The sequence below is a fragment of the Lipophrys pholis genome (genome assembly GCF_963383615.2).
Source record: "Lipophrys pholis genome assembly, chromosome: 12".
Classification (NCBI taxonomy): domain Eukaryota; kingdom Metazoa; phylum Chordata; class Actinopteri; order Blenniiformes; family Blenniidae; genus Lipophrys; species Lipophrys pholis.
Genome location: NC_137641.1, coordinates 15,840,454 through 15,855,104, shown reverse-complemented (window position 1 = coordinate 15,855,104; position 14,651 = coordinate 15,840,454). Strand labels below are relative to the sequence as shown.

At 42.9% G+C, this 14,651-nt stretch overlaps 1 protein-coding gene across 3 annotated transcripts in view; it reads right to left on the bottom strand.

Annotated features, from left to right (window-relative positions):
* The window catches only part of vav2 (vav 2 guanine nucleotide exchange factor), a 247,970-nt gene that overhangs the window by 73,607 nt on the left and 159,712 nt on the right, over nt 1–14,651 (bottom strand). For all 3 annotated transcript variants that reach the window (XM_080476261.1, XM_080476262.1, XM_080476260.1), the window contains exon 3: nt 4,112–4,170. In XM_080476261.1, coding sequence (XP_080332387.1) covers nt 4,112–4,170 — 59 coding nt within the window. The remainder of the gene's footprint in view (nt 1–4,111; nt 4,171–14,651) is intronic.

The following is a 14,651-nucleotide window of genomic DNA, read 5'->3' as shown; positions in this document are numbered from 1 at the left end:
TCTCTTGATGGTGAACTGTTGCTTCTTGCACTCTTCGACCCTGTCCCCCCCCCGAGAGCACATGACACACACTGAAACAGCAGGGATCAGTGATGAACCGGGACGCGAGCACAGTTGACTTGAAGGTTATGATGGGGTTGGCCGGGGACGCAAAAGATAAGCAGTAAGAATAACAGGGCAGAGGGTGACTCGGGCTTATGCTGCAGATAAGCTGTGAGGACAGGACGCACAAAGAGATGAGAACACGAGGTCTCTAAAAAGAGGAGGATTAAGAGTTTGTGGTACACTTGTGACTGAACGACACATTCTACCAGCTGTGAGTCAAATAATTCTGCTGATACCTTTGATATTGTATTCTAGCATCTAAGTGTGTTTACTGTCTATGCAAATATTCAAAATAGTGTGAGAGGTGAAGAGTTCAAAAGATCCATATGAAGTGCAAAAAAGGTTTAAAGCCATTGTTTAACCTTTTTGGCCTCTCTATGTATACAAACTATAAGGGACCAATTTAAAGCCCACACTTCTGTTGTAACGCTGGATTGCTGACACAGTGACAGAGCTGAACTATTGTGGCCTGATTACAGTGAACAGACACGATTAATGAGCTTCACCAGAACATCAATGGTCACGCCCGAAGCAATGTTACTCAGAGACTCGATACGGTGAGGAACTTTCCGGCCGTTTGAAAACCTCGACGGATGGACGCGTCGTATCTGTGTTTAAACGATTTGGGATCACTGGGTTATTGTGTGAGCATCAAGGCCAACCACTTTAAGGAGCTGAAGCCGGACAAGAGCTTTTAATTCACGATCTTTTAAAAATCCATTATCCAAGTGCTTGTCAATTAGATCGTTGAAGCGCCCTCTACTTCCTGTCTTTGGAAACCTGTTTGTTTGAAGTGGAAGAAAAAACTATTGACACGTCTGATCGTCCTGTTATTCAGTAGTGGTTTTGAAGAGGATAACATGATGTAGAGCTTTGGTTTACGCAAGAAAAAACTGTTTCATCGAGTGTTAAGAGAACTTAGTTATAACTCGTCCCACCAATCTCTTATACTCTTTTATTCAACGTAACAAAAATGTCATCCATCCAGAAGAGGTCAAGTCCATCACATGGTGAGCAGAGAGAGCGAGACGATCGCATAAACTCTCACATTCACACCTATGGGTCAGTTTGACTTCTATAATCCAATAAGAACACACTACTGTATTATATCAAGCAATTAGTGTTATATTTGCTGCATCTGTTTACACGCCATTGTGTAAAATGCCTCATTCCTGCATTTTTTGTTTCAGAAAAGTTTTATGTTTACATGACAATGTTTTGAAAACGATATTCCTTTACACAGAAACAGTAGAAACACAGAAAACAACGTAGATAGCATGCAGGACCACGAGTTAGTGCTGTTGGTTATTTTTGTAATTAAATTACACAAACCTGCGCAAAGAGAAAAATACACTATAAACATTAAAAATGGCGAGTGAGCGGACATTTGTACGGACAAGTCGGATTGTTATTCCACTGTTTCCACAGAGTTGGGCTCTGTGGAAACAGTGGAAAACACCATTTTCAAAAAGTTTCACTCCGAAAGCCTTTTTGAAAAAGTTGTGCTTTCCACACATCTGGGAGATTTTAAAGTAAATCCAGGAAGAATCAGAAGTCTGGCCCTCATAGACTGACAAATCTGTGCAGCATTTTTTTGTTTTGTTTTTACAAAAGTACATTCAGGTGTGAAAAAGTCTTTGGGATTATGGAGGAGCCTTCCCCTTAAGGGTTTACTGCTCTGTTTGTGTTTGTTTAATAATCTCAGTACCAGTTTCTTACACCAAATCTTCTGACTCCTCATGACAGCAGTATGCATCGAGACATGCACACCTTTCAGTTGTGTTTGCACTGTGGGGGAGTCTACTGAGAGAACTACTGCGGCAGCTACTTTCTGATGGATGCTTAAAGTCATTTCTACAAGTTTTGAAGGTCTCCACCCACACTCGGGAAGTCTTTGGTTGTGTTTTGTCATCTCCTGTATTCTCCATGCACCACTGAATGTATTGGCTTCTGTCCTTTTTCGCAAATAGTTGCCCATTTGCTAAATAGAAATAAAACACTTGAGAGATGTGTTGCAGAGGTGCCCACGAGAAATAAAAAACAGAATGAATTGTCAGATTTTTTTTTTTCAGTTTAAATATAAATGCTGACTTTTGAACCACATTTGTCTCCCGTGCCTTTGTTGTGAAAAATAAATCTACTTTTCTCAAGATACCGGTATCAGTAACAGGGGATATTGCATGCGAAGAGCAACTTATTAATTCAGCTTAAACTTAGAAATGCCACTTTAGCTTCATTTCAGTACCCCTCAAGCTACCATTAACAGGCGTTTTGCGGACGGCTCTGACTAGTTCAGCTCACTTCTGGTTTTCGAACGCTCTCTTCACGCTCAGTATCCAAATAAACACATGCCTCATATGGAAGCCATTATACGTTTCCTTTTTCTATCAGGTTTTCCAGAAGACATCTGAATAGCGGTGCTAAAACAACATGGTGTAACAAATCAAGGATGACGTCTAAATGTGGAGTTCGGTACAGTATCTGATCTATGTCTCAGTAACCCTTGCATACATTCACAGCTGAAGTTAAATCTGTTGCTGTTCAACGCCAAAACACCTATGTTAAGCTCGGGTGTGAACTTCAAACGATATGCCCTGAAAACCACTTTGCAACCTTATTCTAAAAGGTGCGATATGTGACCGAAAAAGTGTGTATGCAGACCTGGAGGGCACGAGCACAGCACCTATATGGTGCCCGACCTACGCACACGGAATGTGTTGAATGAGTTATAGCTTTTGTCAAGCCTGCGCACAGATGACAGGGGCTTCGAAGCGAGATAGAAAAGGTCTGACAAGTCCTTGGACCCTTGTGTGTAGCTGACCTTGTCTCAAACAGAGTTATCAATTAGTTGGAAAGGAGACTGTTCATAGGCACCATGTGGGGAGAGGAGACGTGTCATCCAGCAGTATAGGATGTGTACGGTACGAATATTTTGACATTATTTTATATATTTTATATATATTATTTGGGGTGGGTTGCTCAAGGATATTTAAACGGACGGAAACAAAATGTGGAAGCCCTGCATCCATCTCCAATACCCAATTTATCCAGAGAGGCGTGTGCAAACCAGAGCCTATCATGTGTGATAGGCTCCACACACCCCAAGCAGGTCCCCGCGATATGGCAGAGTAAACCAAGAAACAAGCACGCGTGCAGACAACAAAAAAAAGCTATAAAAAGGAACAATGGTGAGTACACAGACATTTGTATGGACAGAGGAAGAAGATGGATCGCTATTCCGGGTGACGCTCAACTATAAAACGACCAAGTCCCAGGAGAATTTGGGAGTCATGACACTCTGGAGGACACCCTTGGACGTGCATGTGCAGAGGAACTATTTACTACAGTTTTTCTAAGTAACCTGAGTTTAGAGATGCATCCAGTGATTCACACAGCGGGGAAAAATAAACCTTGTTTCACAAAAATCACGACCAAAATGGTCAGTGTGATCCGGCTGTGAATGGACCAGAAGTTGTCTTTATTAACGACTCGGGCCTTTCTCTCTGTTTCTCTCCCTCCTTTCTTTCCCTGGCAGGACTCCTAATGGGTCCTCTCCATCAACTCATTACTCAGACAGATAAAAAAGTGGCTTTCCATGTGGCGCCGGTGAGCCACCGAGCTCCGAACACGGCGAGCAAACGAAGAGAAATCAGAAGCTCATCCAGAGCACCGATAAAGAAGTGCGAAGGATTTCCCCCCATACTCACTATTACTGCCGATTTACAGAACGACTTCACATGCATACAATATCGGCGCCGTTTGAGTGACAGATGGAAATGTGTGCAGGATTACTTTGCCTCGGAAGATAATGGTGACTAAAAGCTGCAGCTAATTGCCTAAAATGTAAATTGGCTTTTAAATGAGCAGCAGATGTTAATGGCCACATCCATTTTAATAGGGGCCACTAAGAAAACCTGGGATATGTCCATCCAGATGGTTCCCTTTGACACGGAGGGATTCTGTTGTACAAATGCTGAATGAAAAAAGGTACAAATTAGACACGTACCTGATGCCTTTGATTTGTGCAATGCTGTGGTGGGAGATCCTCGACAGAGCTGAGATTACCTGAAACAAACAGAGAGAGAGAGAGAGAGAGAGAGACGTTTAAGGAACAAAGTCAATTTTAATCGGCTCGTGTTTTATCCACGTATGACACTGCATCGTCAACTGACAGGCTGCTTCCTGGTGGCGGCGCTGAAGTGGGATATTCTAAAAACAAAGTGATGTAGGAAACAAAAGGTATCGCTTCACTAGAAACCAGCACAGTTCATCAGAATGTTAATCGAGAAAGTCAGAGCAAGGTAGGGTGGAGGCTGTGTCAGAAAAAAAACCAACCCAAAAAAACAAACTGATATGATCACTTCACTGGAGCAATGCACAACCATCCACCCAATCATGTGTACATTGACCTGCGCCGACCCCCCGGCTGCTGCGAGCAGGGACAACTAGCTCTCTGTTAAGGTCTTATCCTGCCTGGTCTGAAAAGATAACGCAGCCCATCACAACAATGACTCCGCTAGGCATGGTGCCACATAACTTTACATTATTTAAAAGTAAAAGGTTCACGGAAGTCAATGGAATAAGTTGAGTCTGAAGACACCGTGATGTCAAATGCTAACTTAGATTGCACTGCATAACGCAGAGTGTCTCGCATGTCGGCAGCGAATTTAAATCAGAGATAATTCTTAAATTCGTATTCGTCTCTTAACAGACGGAATCGATTTTCGGGGTCGGTGTTTTAAAAGCTTGAGCCTAAGGCCCTGTTTACACGACAATGTGACAATTTTGTTGAGATTTGGGCGTCCGTCTACACAACATCAGTGCTCGGAGCCACTGAAAGCGCTCCTTTTGGAAAACACTCTAAGTTAGCGTAGACGGGGGAAAAACTAAAGTCTTTTGAAAAACATGTACGTACGCGCCATAGCCATAGTAAATAGATGGAGAATAACAACAATGGCGGCTTCTGGAGTCTCATGACTCCCAGTCCATGAAACCTTTGGATGTAATTATACTTGAAAAGTTTTTTCTTTTTTAAAAAACACAATTGGAGTCAGTTTATATTCATGGAAATGTTCCTTTAATCAACAGAACACCCCTAGTTACCATTGAATTAGAGAAATCCCGCTTGCGTAAGAAGGAACCTCAGAGTTTCTTCCAAAACTCTGCAAATTGTTCCAAGACCATTCATGATTGTTGCAACAAGGATTCAACAGTTTCACACATGGATTCTGATAGAAAATATCACCACGGCATGAGCAAAAACAACCTTTTGCACAGCTGGAGTCAAACTCGCCAAGCCTCTTAACGAACTGACAGTAATCCTAAAGTCAAGGGCCATCACCTGAGGAAGATGATCGGTACGCAGGGACTCAACATGCAATTCCCGGGAGTCAGACGATTCTGTGGCACAACAGCAAATAGATCCTTCACAACTTGGCACAAGCGACTATGAGCTGGTTCTCCACATGTTTTACAGACAAACGAACACAATCGATGCAATAAGATTTCCTGCAGGGGAGGACATCCAGGACAAGTTACAGATGGCGCTCGACATGTAAGAAAAGGTTGTTCAAGGCAACGCGAGCGCCCTGCGACTGATGTAACAGTGTGCAAGGCGACTGCTTTGAAGGGAATGGTGGCCAAGTTCTCATCAGAAATGTGTTTTTTTTTTTTTTTTTTATATTGGTTCAGTATTGAAACCGTTTCATCACAACAATTACAGGAGACACGTGGAAGCAAGAGCAAGCCGTCAAAGGAAATAATAAGCCTAGTTTTGATCTTCTTTATTAGGCTGAAGGATCAATGTTTTTATTGCGCATTGACTGTGTTGTGCAGAAAATAAGATCGGTCCTCGCATCTCCACGGGGGGTCTCAGTGGTTTAGTGACCTGGTTGGACACCTGTCATTGGTTGGGCTTCGGATCCCGTGTGTCTTTGTTTTCTCAGCACTGGAATTAAAATTCTTCTTATAACTTTTGAAGGGAAAAATATATAATTATAGGATAAAACTGATCCGTTCTTTTACTCAAAGTAACAAACAACAACACTGTGACCATTTAACCATCTTAAAACTACACCATGTGTGCTGCAAGAGAAACAGACTCATTTCATTCTACATGGGCTGTTTTCAGAGGACGATAATTGACCATTTCTTGTATGTTTCTTAGCAACCCCGCACAGGACACGCAACAACGTGTTATTAGAGGCATTAGACGACATGCAGTTCACAGTCACACACGGTGAGGTGCGTGTGAACTCGCACAAACGCAGGGACAGTGCATCACCTACACCCTTCTATTGCTTTCTGTTTTTTTGTTGCATCCTTGTAGCAAAAGGTTAAATGTGTGTATTTAAGCAGATTTAATGCTGCTTCCGAGTCACACGCATGTGGGCTTATGGCTGAGGACTACAGATGGCGCGCTTGCCGTCTCAACAGAGGCTGGATCAGGGTGATGAGGGGAAAGCCACTCACACACACACACACATACAAACACACACGCCACAGAACAGAAACCCGGTCTCCTACGCCTCATTACCCACTCCTGGGCGTATTCCGGGTTGCAGCACTGTAGCGGTGCCAGATGTCGCCTTGACAGGGAGGAGAAAATTGTTATCTCAACCCCTCTTCCCCGGCAGGTGCGACGTCCTCGGGCTCTCATCCAACTCCCTCCTCACCGAAAAACACACACGCACACACACACACACAGAATGCGAGCGCCTCGTTTTTTTAAATGCAAGTGGAGGGTCGCGTGAAGAGTCAACCACCTCTGTGGAGTGCTGTTGACCGAAAACCCTCCACTGTCTCTATTCAAGTAATGTTTACCATATTCGAGAGCAGAGAGATTACACAGAGCGCCGGCGTGGCGTACGTATACATCACTTTCACTCATGTCGAGGGGAAACCTCGACGAGACGATAAGGGGTTGTTTCTCTGTGCCGCTAAAGACCCGTGTAATAGGCAGTCGTGTTCACGCCTAATGGTTCCAATATGGGGTCAGTCTCCCATTACACACCTCCTTAACATCCACTCTCACTGCTTTGTGCAGATAGAGACTGAAAAGCAGCCAGGGTCAGACAGAGATGGATAAAGAGGCATGGGGGGGGCGAAAAGGAGAACAATAGATTGCTAATTTCGCTCGATGTCTCTCTTTGGCCGGTGGTTGGGCTGTTTAAGGAACCACTGTGGACAAAGCCACTGTGCAGCCCGGTGGCACCCTGCCCACCTGCCCCACGCTGCAGGGAGGAACCACATATGGCACCCGGCCTCAGCTCAGTTATTAACTCCCATCTTTCCCAAGTCTTATTAGCCGTCATTGTCATTGTGATAGCCTGACAAGAGACATCGTTTTAAAGACACAGCAAACCTTGAACCGGGAAAAGAAACACTTAGATGAAGGCAAAGTTTGGTATTTAATTGGAATTAATATTTGATGGCGGCCGGGTGCGATCAGCTGCGGTGGGATCCGGCTGAACGCAGCTGCGCTCCAGCCAGGTTCGTCCAGGTTCAAAGGAGAGCGGGAGCCGCTGGCATCCAGCCAAGCAGGTCACAGTGGGGCCAGAAGCCCACCCTGCTCTGGAAAGGGGGGGGGGGGGGGACGACGACACATGACATGTGTGTGCCAGCACCAAGCAGGCTAACGTGACTTTCACACATCGCGGGGTAAAGTCATTTAATATTAAATCTCTCCTTTCCTCAACCTTAAGGAGTTTCTTTTCCCATTCATGTTAACCTCAACAACCTAATGTGAAAAATGTGTCTCTGTTCAGAGGGATCGCGGGGGATTCGTGACTCCCTCTGGCTTAGATTAGGAACCTCATATTGAGGGCAGCTGGAAAAAGGTGCCGACAACCACCTTTTTTTTTTTTTTTTTTTTTATATTTGGCTAATGGGTTACAGTGTAATTGTTTTGAAAATATGACTCATATTGAAACATTTTGTTAAAGAAAATGCAATAATCTACAAAGTATCTCAGCTCAATGCCAATTGGACAAATAAAAGAGAAACTCAGAATCGAATTACACGCCGACATGCCGGTGGTCGCATTTTTGGTTTATAATATGTCAAATATGTTTAAGAACTGACAAGCCCTGGACACTTTACTCCAGAGCCATAATGTTCTAATGTGTGCCGGCTTATCTGAAAAAGACACTTATAATTATAATAATAATGAAGTATCCCGCTCTAAAACATGTAAATATTGTTGAGCATTAATGGAGCTTTAACAGATGTGCGAGTCACTCCCACCGTGTGCACTGGTGAACCGTCACAGATGTTGATGTTTGAACTGTGCACTGATGAGACACTGGATGGGTTTCCTCTCTTTTTATTCAGCATTTCTAACACTGGAGACCACAGGACATTTTTCTGTCTTGCCTCAATTCATCGTGAGGCAGCATTTCCGCTTTTTCTTGATATTTGGCGGATTCATTTGCAGCATTGGTTAACATTTAGCTTTGGAGCTGTGTTCATTGAGAACAGATTTGAGAAGAGATTTTAACCCGTTTGTTTTTATTGCAGAGCTGCCCGAGTGTCACATAAATTGATTGCCAACCTCATTCTACTAAAAGAAAATATTTTCTACATCCTTAATCCTCGTTAATTTTCTGCTGTGAGGCATCTTTTTTTTTTTTTTTTAGCAGAGCAATAAACTCTAAATCTTCATGAAGGATTAAGATCTTTTGAACAGTAAAAATATATGTCTTTGTTTACATTTGTATTTTCACATGTTAAAAGTTTTGAATCTTGCCTTTGAGCAGGCCCAAAACTTCAAAAAGGCATCTTTGTAATCTCGCGAGATATACAAACATGTCTTTTCAGTTTAAAGAGGCGGACGTCTTTCATCTGCCTTTATTCTGTTCCTCCTCTTGCTCCCCAGGCTTTGCTTGAAGGCGACCTGTGTGTGTTTCTGTTTCCCTCTCTGGCTCTGATACACTCTCCTCACCCTCTCCTGATCCTCTGCTTCACTCAGAGCTTCTGAGTCTACATATTATTAATTTCCCTCTCATCTCGTGCTCCCCGGGGGGTCTGAACTCTCCGGCAGGCCACAAAATAAAGCCTCTTTCACCCCATCTAGGAATATGGAGGAGTCAAGTCGCATGATAGAGAGATAGCCTTGGGTTTCCAAAGCCCCAATATGTTACCTCCAAACGTCAACCCACTCAGCATCCTTTTAACCGCCCATGACCCTTTTTGTCAGCCAGTCAGGAGGATGTAATTGAGGATGCGTGTTAAAGTGAGACATCCGTACTGATGCTCTCGGTTTCTGCACGAGACCGACTTGAAAGACTTACACTCCATTTACCGTGTGTGTGTGTGTGTCTAGGCAGGAAAGAAGGGAGCTCGGATAAGGATTGCATCTATGGATTAACGGGGAATTCAAAGCCAAGTGTTTGCAAACACACGCCAACCTTACACGTCTCGCCGCATGAGGCCTCCGTCCCATATGGGTGCCAAGGCAACGCCACATGTGACCAGCCCCCGCCCACGCTCCCACCCCGAGCCAATCCGAAGACCTGCAGGATTCTGAGCATGCACGGTCATCGGTTACAGTGCAGATCCAATCAAAACCTGCAGTCATATGCCATCAACAGTGGGAAGGCGATGTGATCTGATTAAGATCTGCATGCAGGCGCAAGGGCACCATTGACAGGCCGTCACCAAACACCCACCACACTGTCCATTCTGTTTATGTCCCGACGCAGCGATGACGCGATTACGTCTCACGCTGCAAATCAATGCAAGAGCTGGAAGTGATCCAAGAAAGAGGTGGAATTAATGAGAGATTCATCACATTACTTTTATTCCCCCTTGTTTCCCTTTTATGGGCTCTAACGGCTACCTTCGTGATGGTGTGATATATTATGAAGCATTCACACTGATGGGGACGCGTCGCTCAGCTTATGCCACCCTGCCAAAGTGGTAGGCATGAAGCAAAAAAGGGGCACCGAGTGGGAGAGCTGAGAACAGATGGCTGTGTGGGAACCCTGCATGCCCATCAATAATAGACCGACAGAGGAGGGCCGGCTGCGTGCGTGTGTGTGTGTGTGTGTGTGTGTGTGTGTGTGTGTGTGTGTGTGTGTGTGTGTGTGTGTGTGTGTGTGTGTGTGTGTGTGTGTGTGTGTGTGTGTGTGTGTGTGTGTGTGTGTGTGTGTGTGTGTGTTGCACTGTCCCACTGCCGCCGGGACTTTCTGCCTTTTTACAAACCTCTTATTCTCTGTCCCTTTTCTTTGGCTCAGCTTGTTTTTTGTTTTTTTTCCTTTTTTTATTTGTGATTCCACTTTTTGGTTCATTTGTCACTTGAGCCGCTACACTTCAAATTCGATCAGCCACATAAGAGTCCCATTGGCAATGAAAACAACAATGTTAAATTATGATAAATAGGATCTTCACCCATGTGTTCTAAACCCTTTTGATCTCCAAGCAAGTTGAATACGTTGCTACACCGCAAATCGCCACTGTCACATGAACACCAATGCTGTGTATTACCCATGTTTCTATAACACCATGCATAAAGTATAAGACTATACAGTGTCTTAGGCCCTTTTAACGCAACGTTTTCCAGTCAAAATGGACAACTCTCATTGTGTTTTTGGTGTCCGTATACGCAACAGCATTTCTGCCATTGCCGCGCAAATGGACGTCGCTTTCAAAACCTATTTGAAACGTTTTTGTCACGAAAAACGTAGAAATTATACATTTTCACTTGAAAAGCTGCTGTGCAAGCTGGGCCTTAGCCACGTTCCCTCAACACTTCACATACCTTGACAGACAACTCTTCACTAATTTACAATCCTGACGAGCCTACATGCATTGGGTAGATTATGCTGAAAATGTACCAGGTGCAATTTGCTGTTAAGCCTTTAACATTTTGTCTTTCTAGACTAAATATCGATTAAACAATGTTGTCTAAACACTTAACATGCCTTGGTAGATTATACAATAAACACATGTTCCCTTTATACCAAGCATGCAAATGTAGATTGTGCTTTAATTAACCTACGTCTCCTAAATACATTGAATGCATTCTTTTGCTCCAAAATTTTAACAAATTGCAATTTATTTCTAATCACTATACACACTGCAGTTTTCTGTAGACTATGCATCAATTAAGTCATGTTCCCCAAACGCCTGAAATGTATCCATGTTTAATGTAACCATGTTTTTTAAACATATTGCACCCAATAAAAAAGGTTTACTTAAGGCCCATGAATGCCTCACATGGATTACATTACAGATTTACAGAAATAACCGCATGAACGTTTGCATAAGCTTTAATTGACCAATTAACCCTTTGTACTTTACATATTGATGAATATCGAAATCTACAAGAGCTCCTTCAACACAGGAACAGAAAAATATTCTGACACATAAGCCACGTCTATTCAGGTTTTTATTATGTATATGTATAGTAGTATGTGAAGTAAGTGTCATATGCTCAACGTCAATATGAGTTCATTTTATGTTTCTCAACTATGAACATTTAGGAACATGAACTAAACTATACTCAGACTGATAAAATGTTAAATACAATTAGTTAAATCCCCGTTTCCGTTATTTGTGCTTTTTTGTTTTTATTTTCAGCTTTGTTGCACTGCTGCTTTGTGTAAACGAGTTAATAATAATAAAAAAAAAAAAGAAAAAAGAAAGGAGTGAAAAAGCTGAATTCAAGACAAGCCCCGAAACCTTCAATAGAGCAACTGAAACAAATGACATTAATAAACATGGTAAAGGGTGGGGAGGCCATTAAATCCACCATAAATATAGCTGAATACAACAATATTGGCACGGAGCTGAGTTAATTGGGCTTGCAGCCAGGCATTAAACACATACAGTCAGTCCCACAAAGGCACTGATGCCAACTAACAACTACAATCCATAACCATGAACACAGAAAAGCGTTGTGAGCTTTGTGAATCATAAGAATACACATAACTGTGTAAATAAATTAGGGATTTAGAGTTGCTGTGAAATGAATGAATAATACAAATGAGCAGAATTTGTCCCCAAGCATATAGACGTAGATGTTAGAACGAGTAGAAATAGACAAAACGGAAGATTCTTAACATGACTTCAGGTCATATAATATGATATGCATTGAAATCATGAGCTTAGCTTGGGCCCAGTTTACACCAGAACGTTTCAGGTGAGATCACATTGTTTTTCTTTCAGAAAAGTTTCCCATTTACCCGGCAACATTTTGAAAACGAGGTCAGTTTACACGGAAACAGCAGAAATGCCGAAAAACATGTCGTTTTCATGGCAGGCCACGAGGTGGTGCTGTTTGTTGTTTTTGTGACAAATGCTCGCAGAGAACAATACGTTTTATACATTAACAATGGAGATGGAGAACGTGCGTTTTCAAAAAGTTTCGCTTTTTCCCTGTTTCCATGGAGGCAGAATCGGAACATTTTCAAAAAGATACATTTTCAGAAGTCCCGGCACCGTTGTCGTAACAACAGACATCCAAAACACAATGGGAACTTTTCCATTTTCACTTGAAAACGTGGTGTAAATGAGGTATTTAGAAATTAAATTGTTCTCTGACAATTATAAGACTTTGAACTAAAATCTTGTTGAAACGCTTTGGGATGTGACAAAATGAGCGATTTACAACTCGAAACTGACTCAAAAACTATGTAAAGAAATCTCAAGAAAATCCTCCACTCTCAGAATTCAAGCACTATGAGGCAGAACAAACAGAGGCCTCACTGACACTGGATTGTTTTTTTTTTTATTAATGAAAGCTTTTCTAAGTGTGAAGAAGCACGTAACGAAAGAAGCACCGGGATCCAAGCGGGCGTGAAAGACATCTCAACCCCTCATCTGATGGTCGCCGTTGGAGTGCGCACACAGACATGCCGAGCAGAGGAAACCTCATGAATGACCGCGATTAGTCTCCGAGCATCGGTTCACGGGAAAATTGCTGAATGCCGCCGGGGAGCCGCGATAAATCCTGATTGCAGTCAGATTGGCACCTGCCACATTGCACTAAATCCCCCTTCAAAGCAGACCTTCCAGCTGCTTGATTACAGGGGATTTCTCGGCGTATGTCGCGGACAAGAAAAGCCTCCGGGTTGGCCCGGGGGCCTGAAAGAGTGCTGCTGCTGACCCAGAGACCCAACGCAGCAACGGAGCCAAACCAAAAACAGCTGTAAAGCTTACGTGAGGCCACAAAATGTACACTAATGTCCCTGATTGAAAATGCGAGTTAGATTACCATAATGCCCATGATGCTAAAGGTTTGTAAAGCCTTTAGGAAACGCATTTCCTGCAAGCATCGATGAAGTAGCTTATCGATGTGAATATGTACCACGTCATTGATTTTGGAGCTTATTTAGCTTCAGGACCTCAAATATTGATTCAATCTGAACCCGTGCTGCTTGTAGAAAGAAGAAGAAGAAGAAAAAGAAGAAGGCAAAAAAAAAAAAAAAAAAGGCCAACAGTGGCTAACGTGTGCAAATTGTACTTCATAGATCGCTTTGGCGCGGTCAACACCTGCCAATGCTCTGCAGCCGTGTCCATGACCCTGTCCCATTTCACGCTAAATCAACAGACATGGGCCTGCTCACTTATGCGTGACTATACTTATGTGTCAGAGGGTGTTTGGTGTGTGTATCAGCACACACACTCCAGCTGGAACGTGATAATATGATCCGAACAGAAAAGCGCCCCGATCAATGGGGCACCAGGGAGTACAGTGTGGATGAAAAGAAATGGAAGAGATGGAGCTCAAGTGAAGCCGATCCAGATGTGTGAGGGCCTGATAAGGACCTGTTCACAATCTCCCATATCTTCAATGCTATAAAAATAACAAGTACACACTCTGTATCAGCCATGATGAAGAAACCAAGTCAGTTGTTTTGTCGGTTACGTTGCAGGGTTTGTTGATAGGATTGGATTCTGGTTCAGTTTGGGACTCGTCCTTGACCAAAATTCGACACTGTTATCTTCCTTGTCCGTGACTTCATACATTGTTTCTGCCGTAGAAAAAAGGTCACGTGTACATAACCACATTTTCATCGTGAAAACAGAAAACTTTGGTTGTGTTTTGGGCGTCTGTTTAAACGACAATGTTGTTTAAGGTCACTGAAAACACACATTTTTGAGAACCGCTACCACGGAACTTTTCAAAACTGTTCTGTTTTCATGGAAACGGAGGAAAAAGCAACTTTCCTGGAATTATGCTATTGTGCACCGCCAGAAAATAGTTCTTCTGCACATATTTGAGTAGATGGACAATAGCAATGGTGGGGTCCTTCAGAGTGTCATGACTCCCAGTCCATATTATTCTGGGACTTGGTAGTTTTATAGTAAACGTCCGTGTGCTCACCATTGCCATTTATAGCGTATTGTTTTCTGCAAAAGTGTGTGTGTGTGCACCTACAAATGACTCTCCATGAAAACCACATTGTTTTCAAAAAGTTGCTGTGTAAACGCGAGATGTTTCTGAAATGAAAAGACGAAAATGATGCATTTTGACTTGGAATGCCTCTAAGAGACTTGAGTGGAGTCAGGTTGGCTTTTCTATCCTATCACTATTAAAAGCA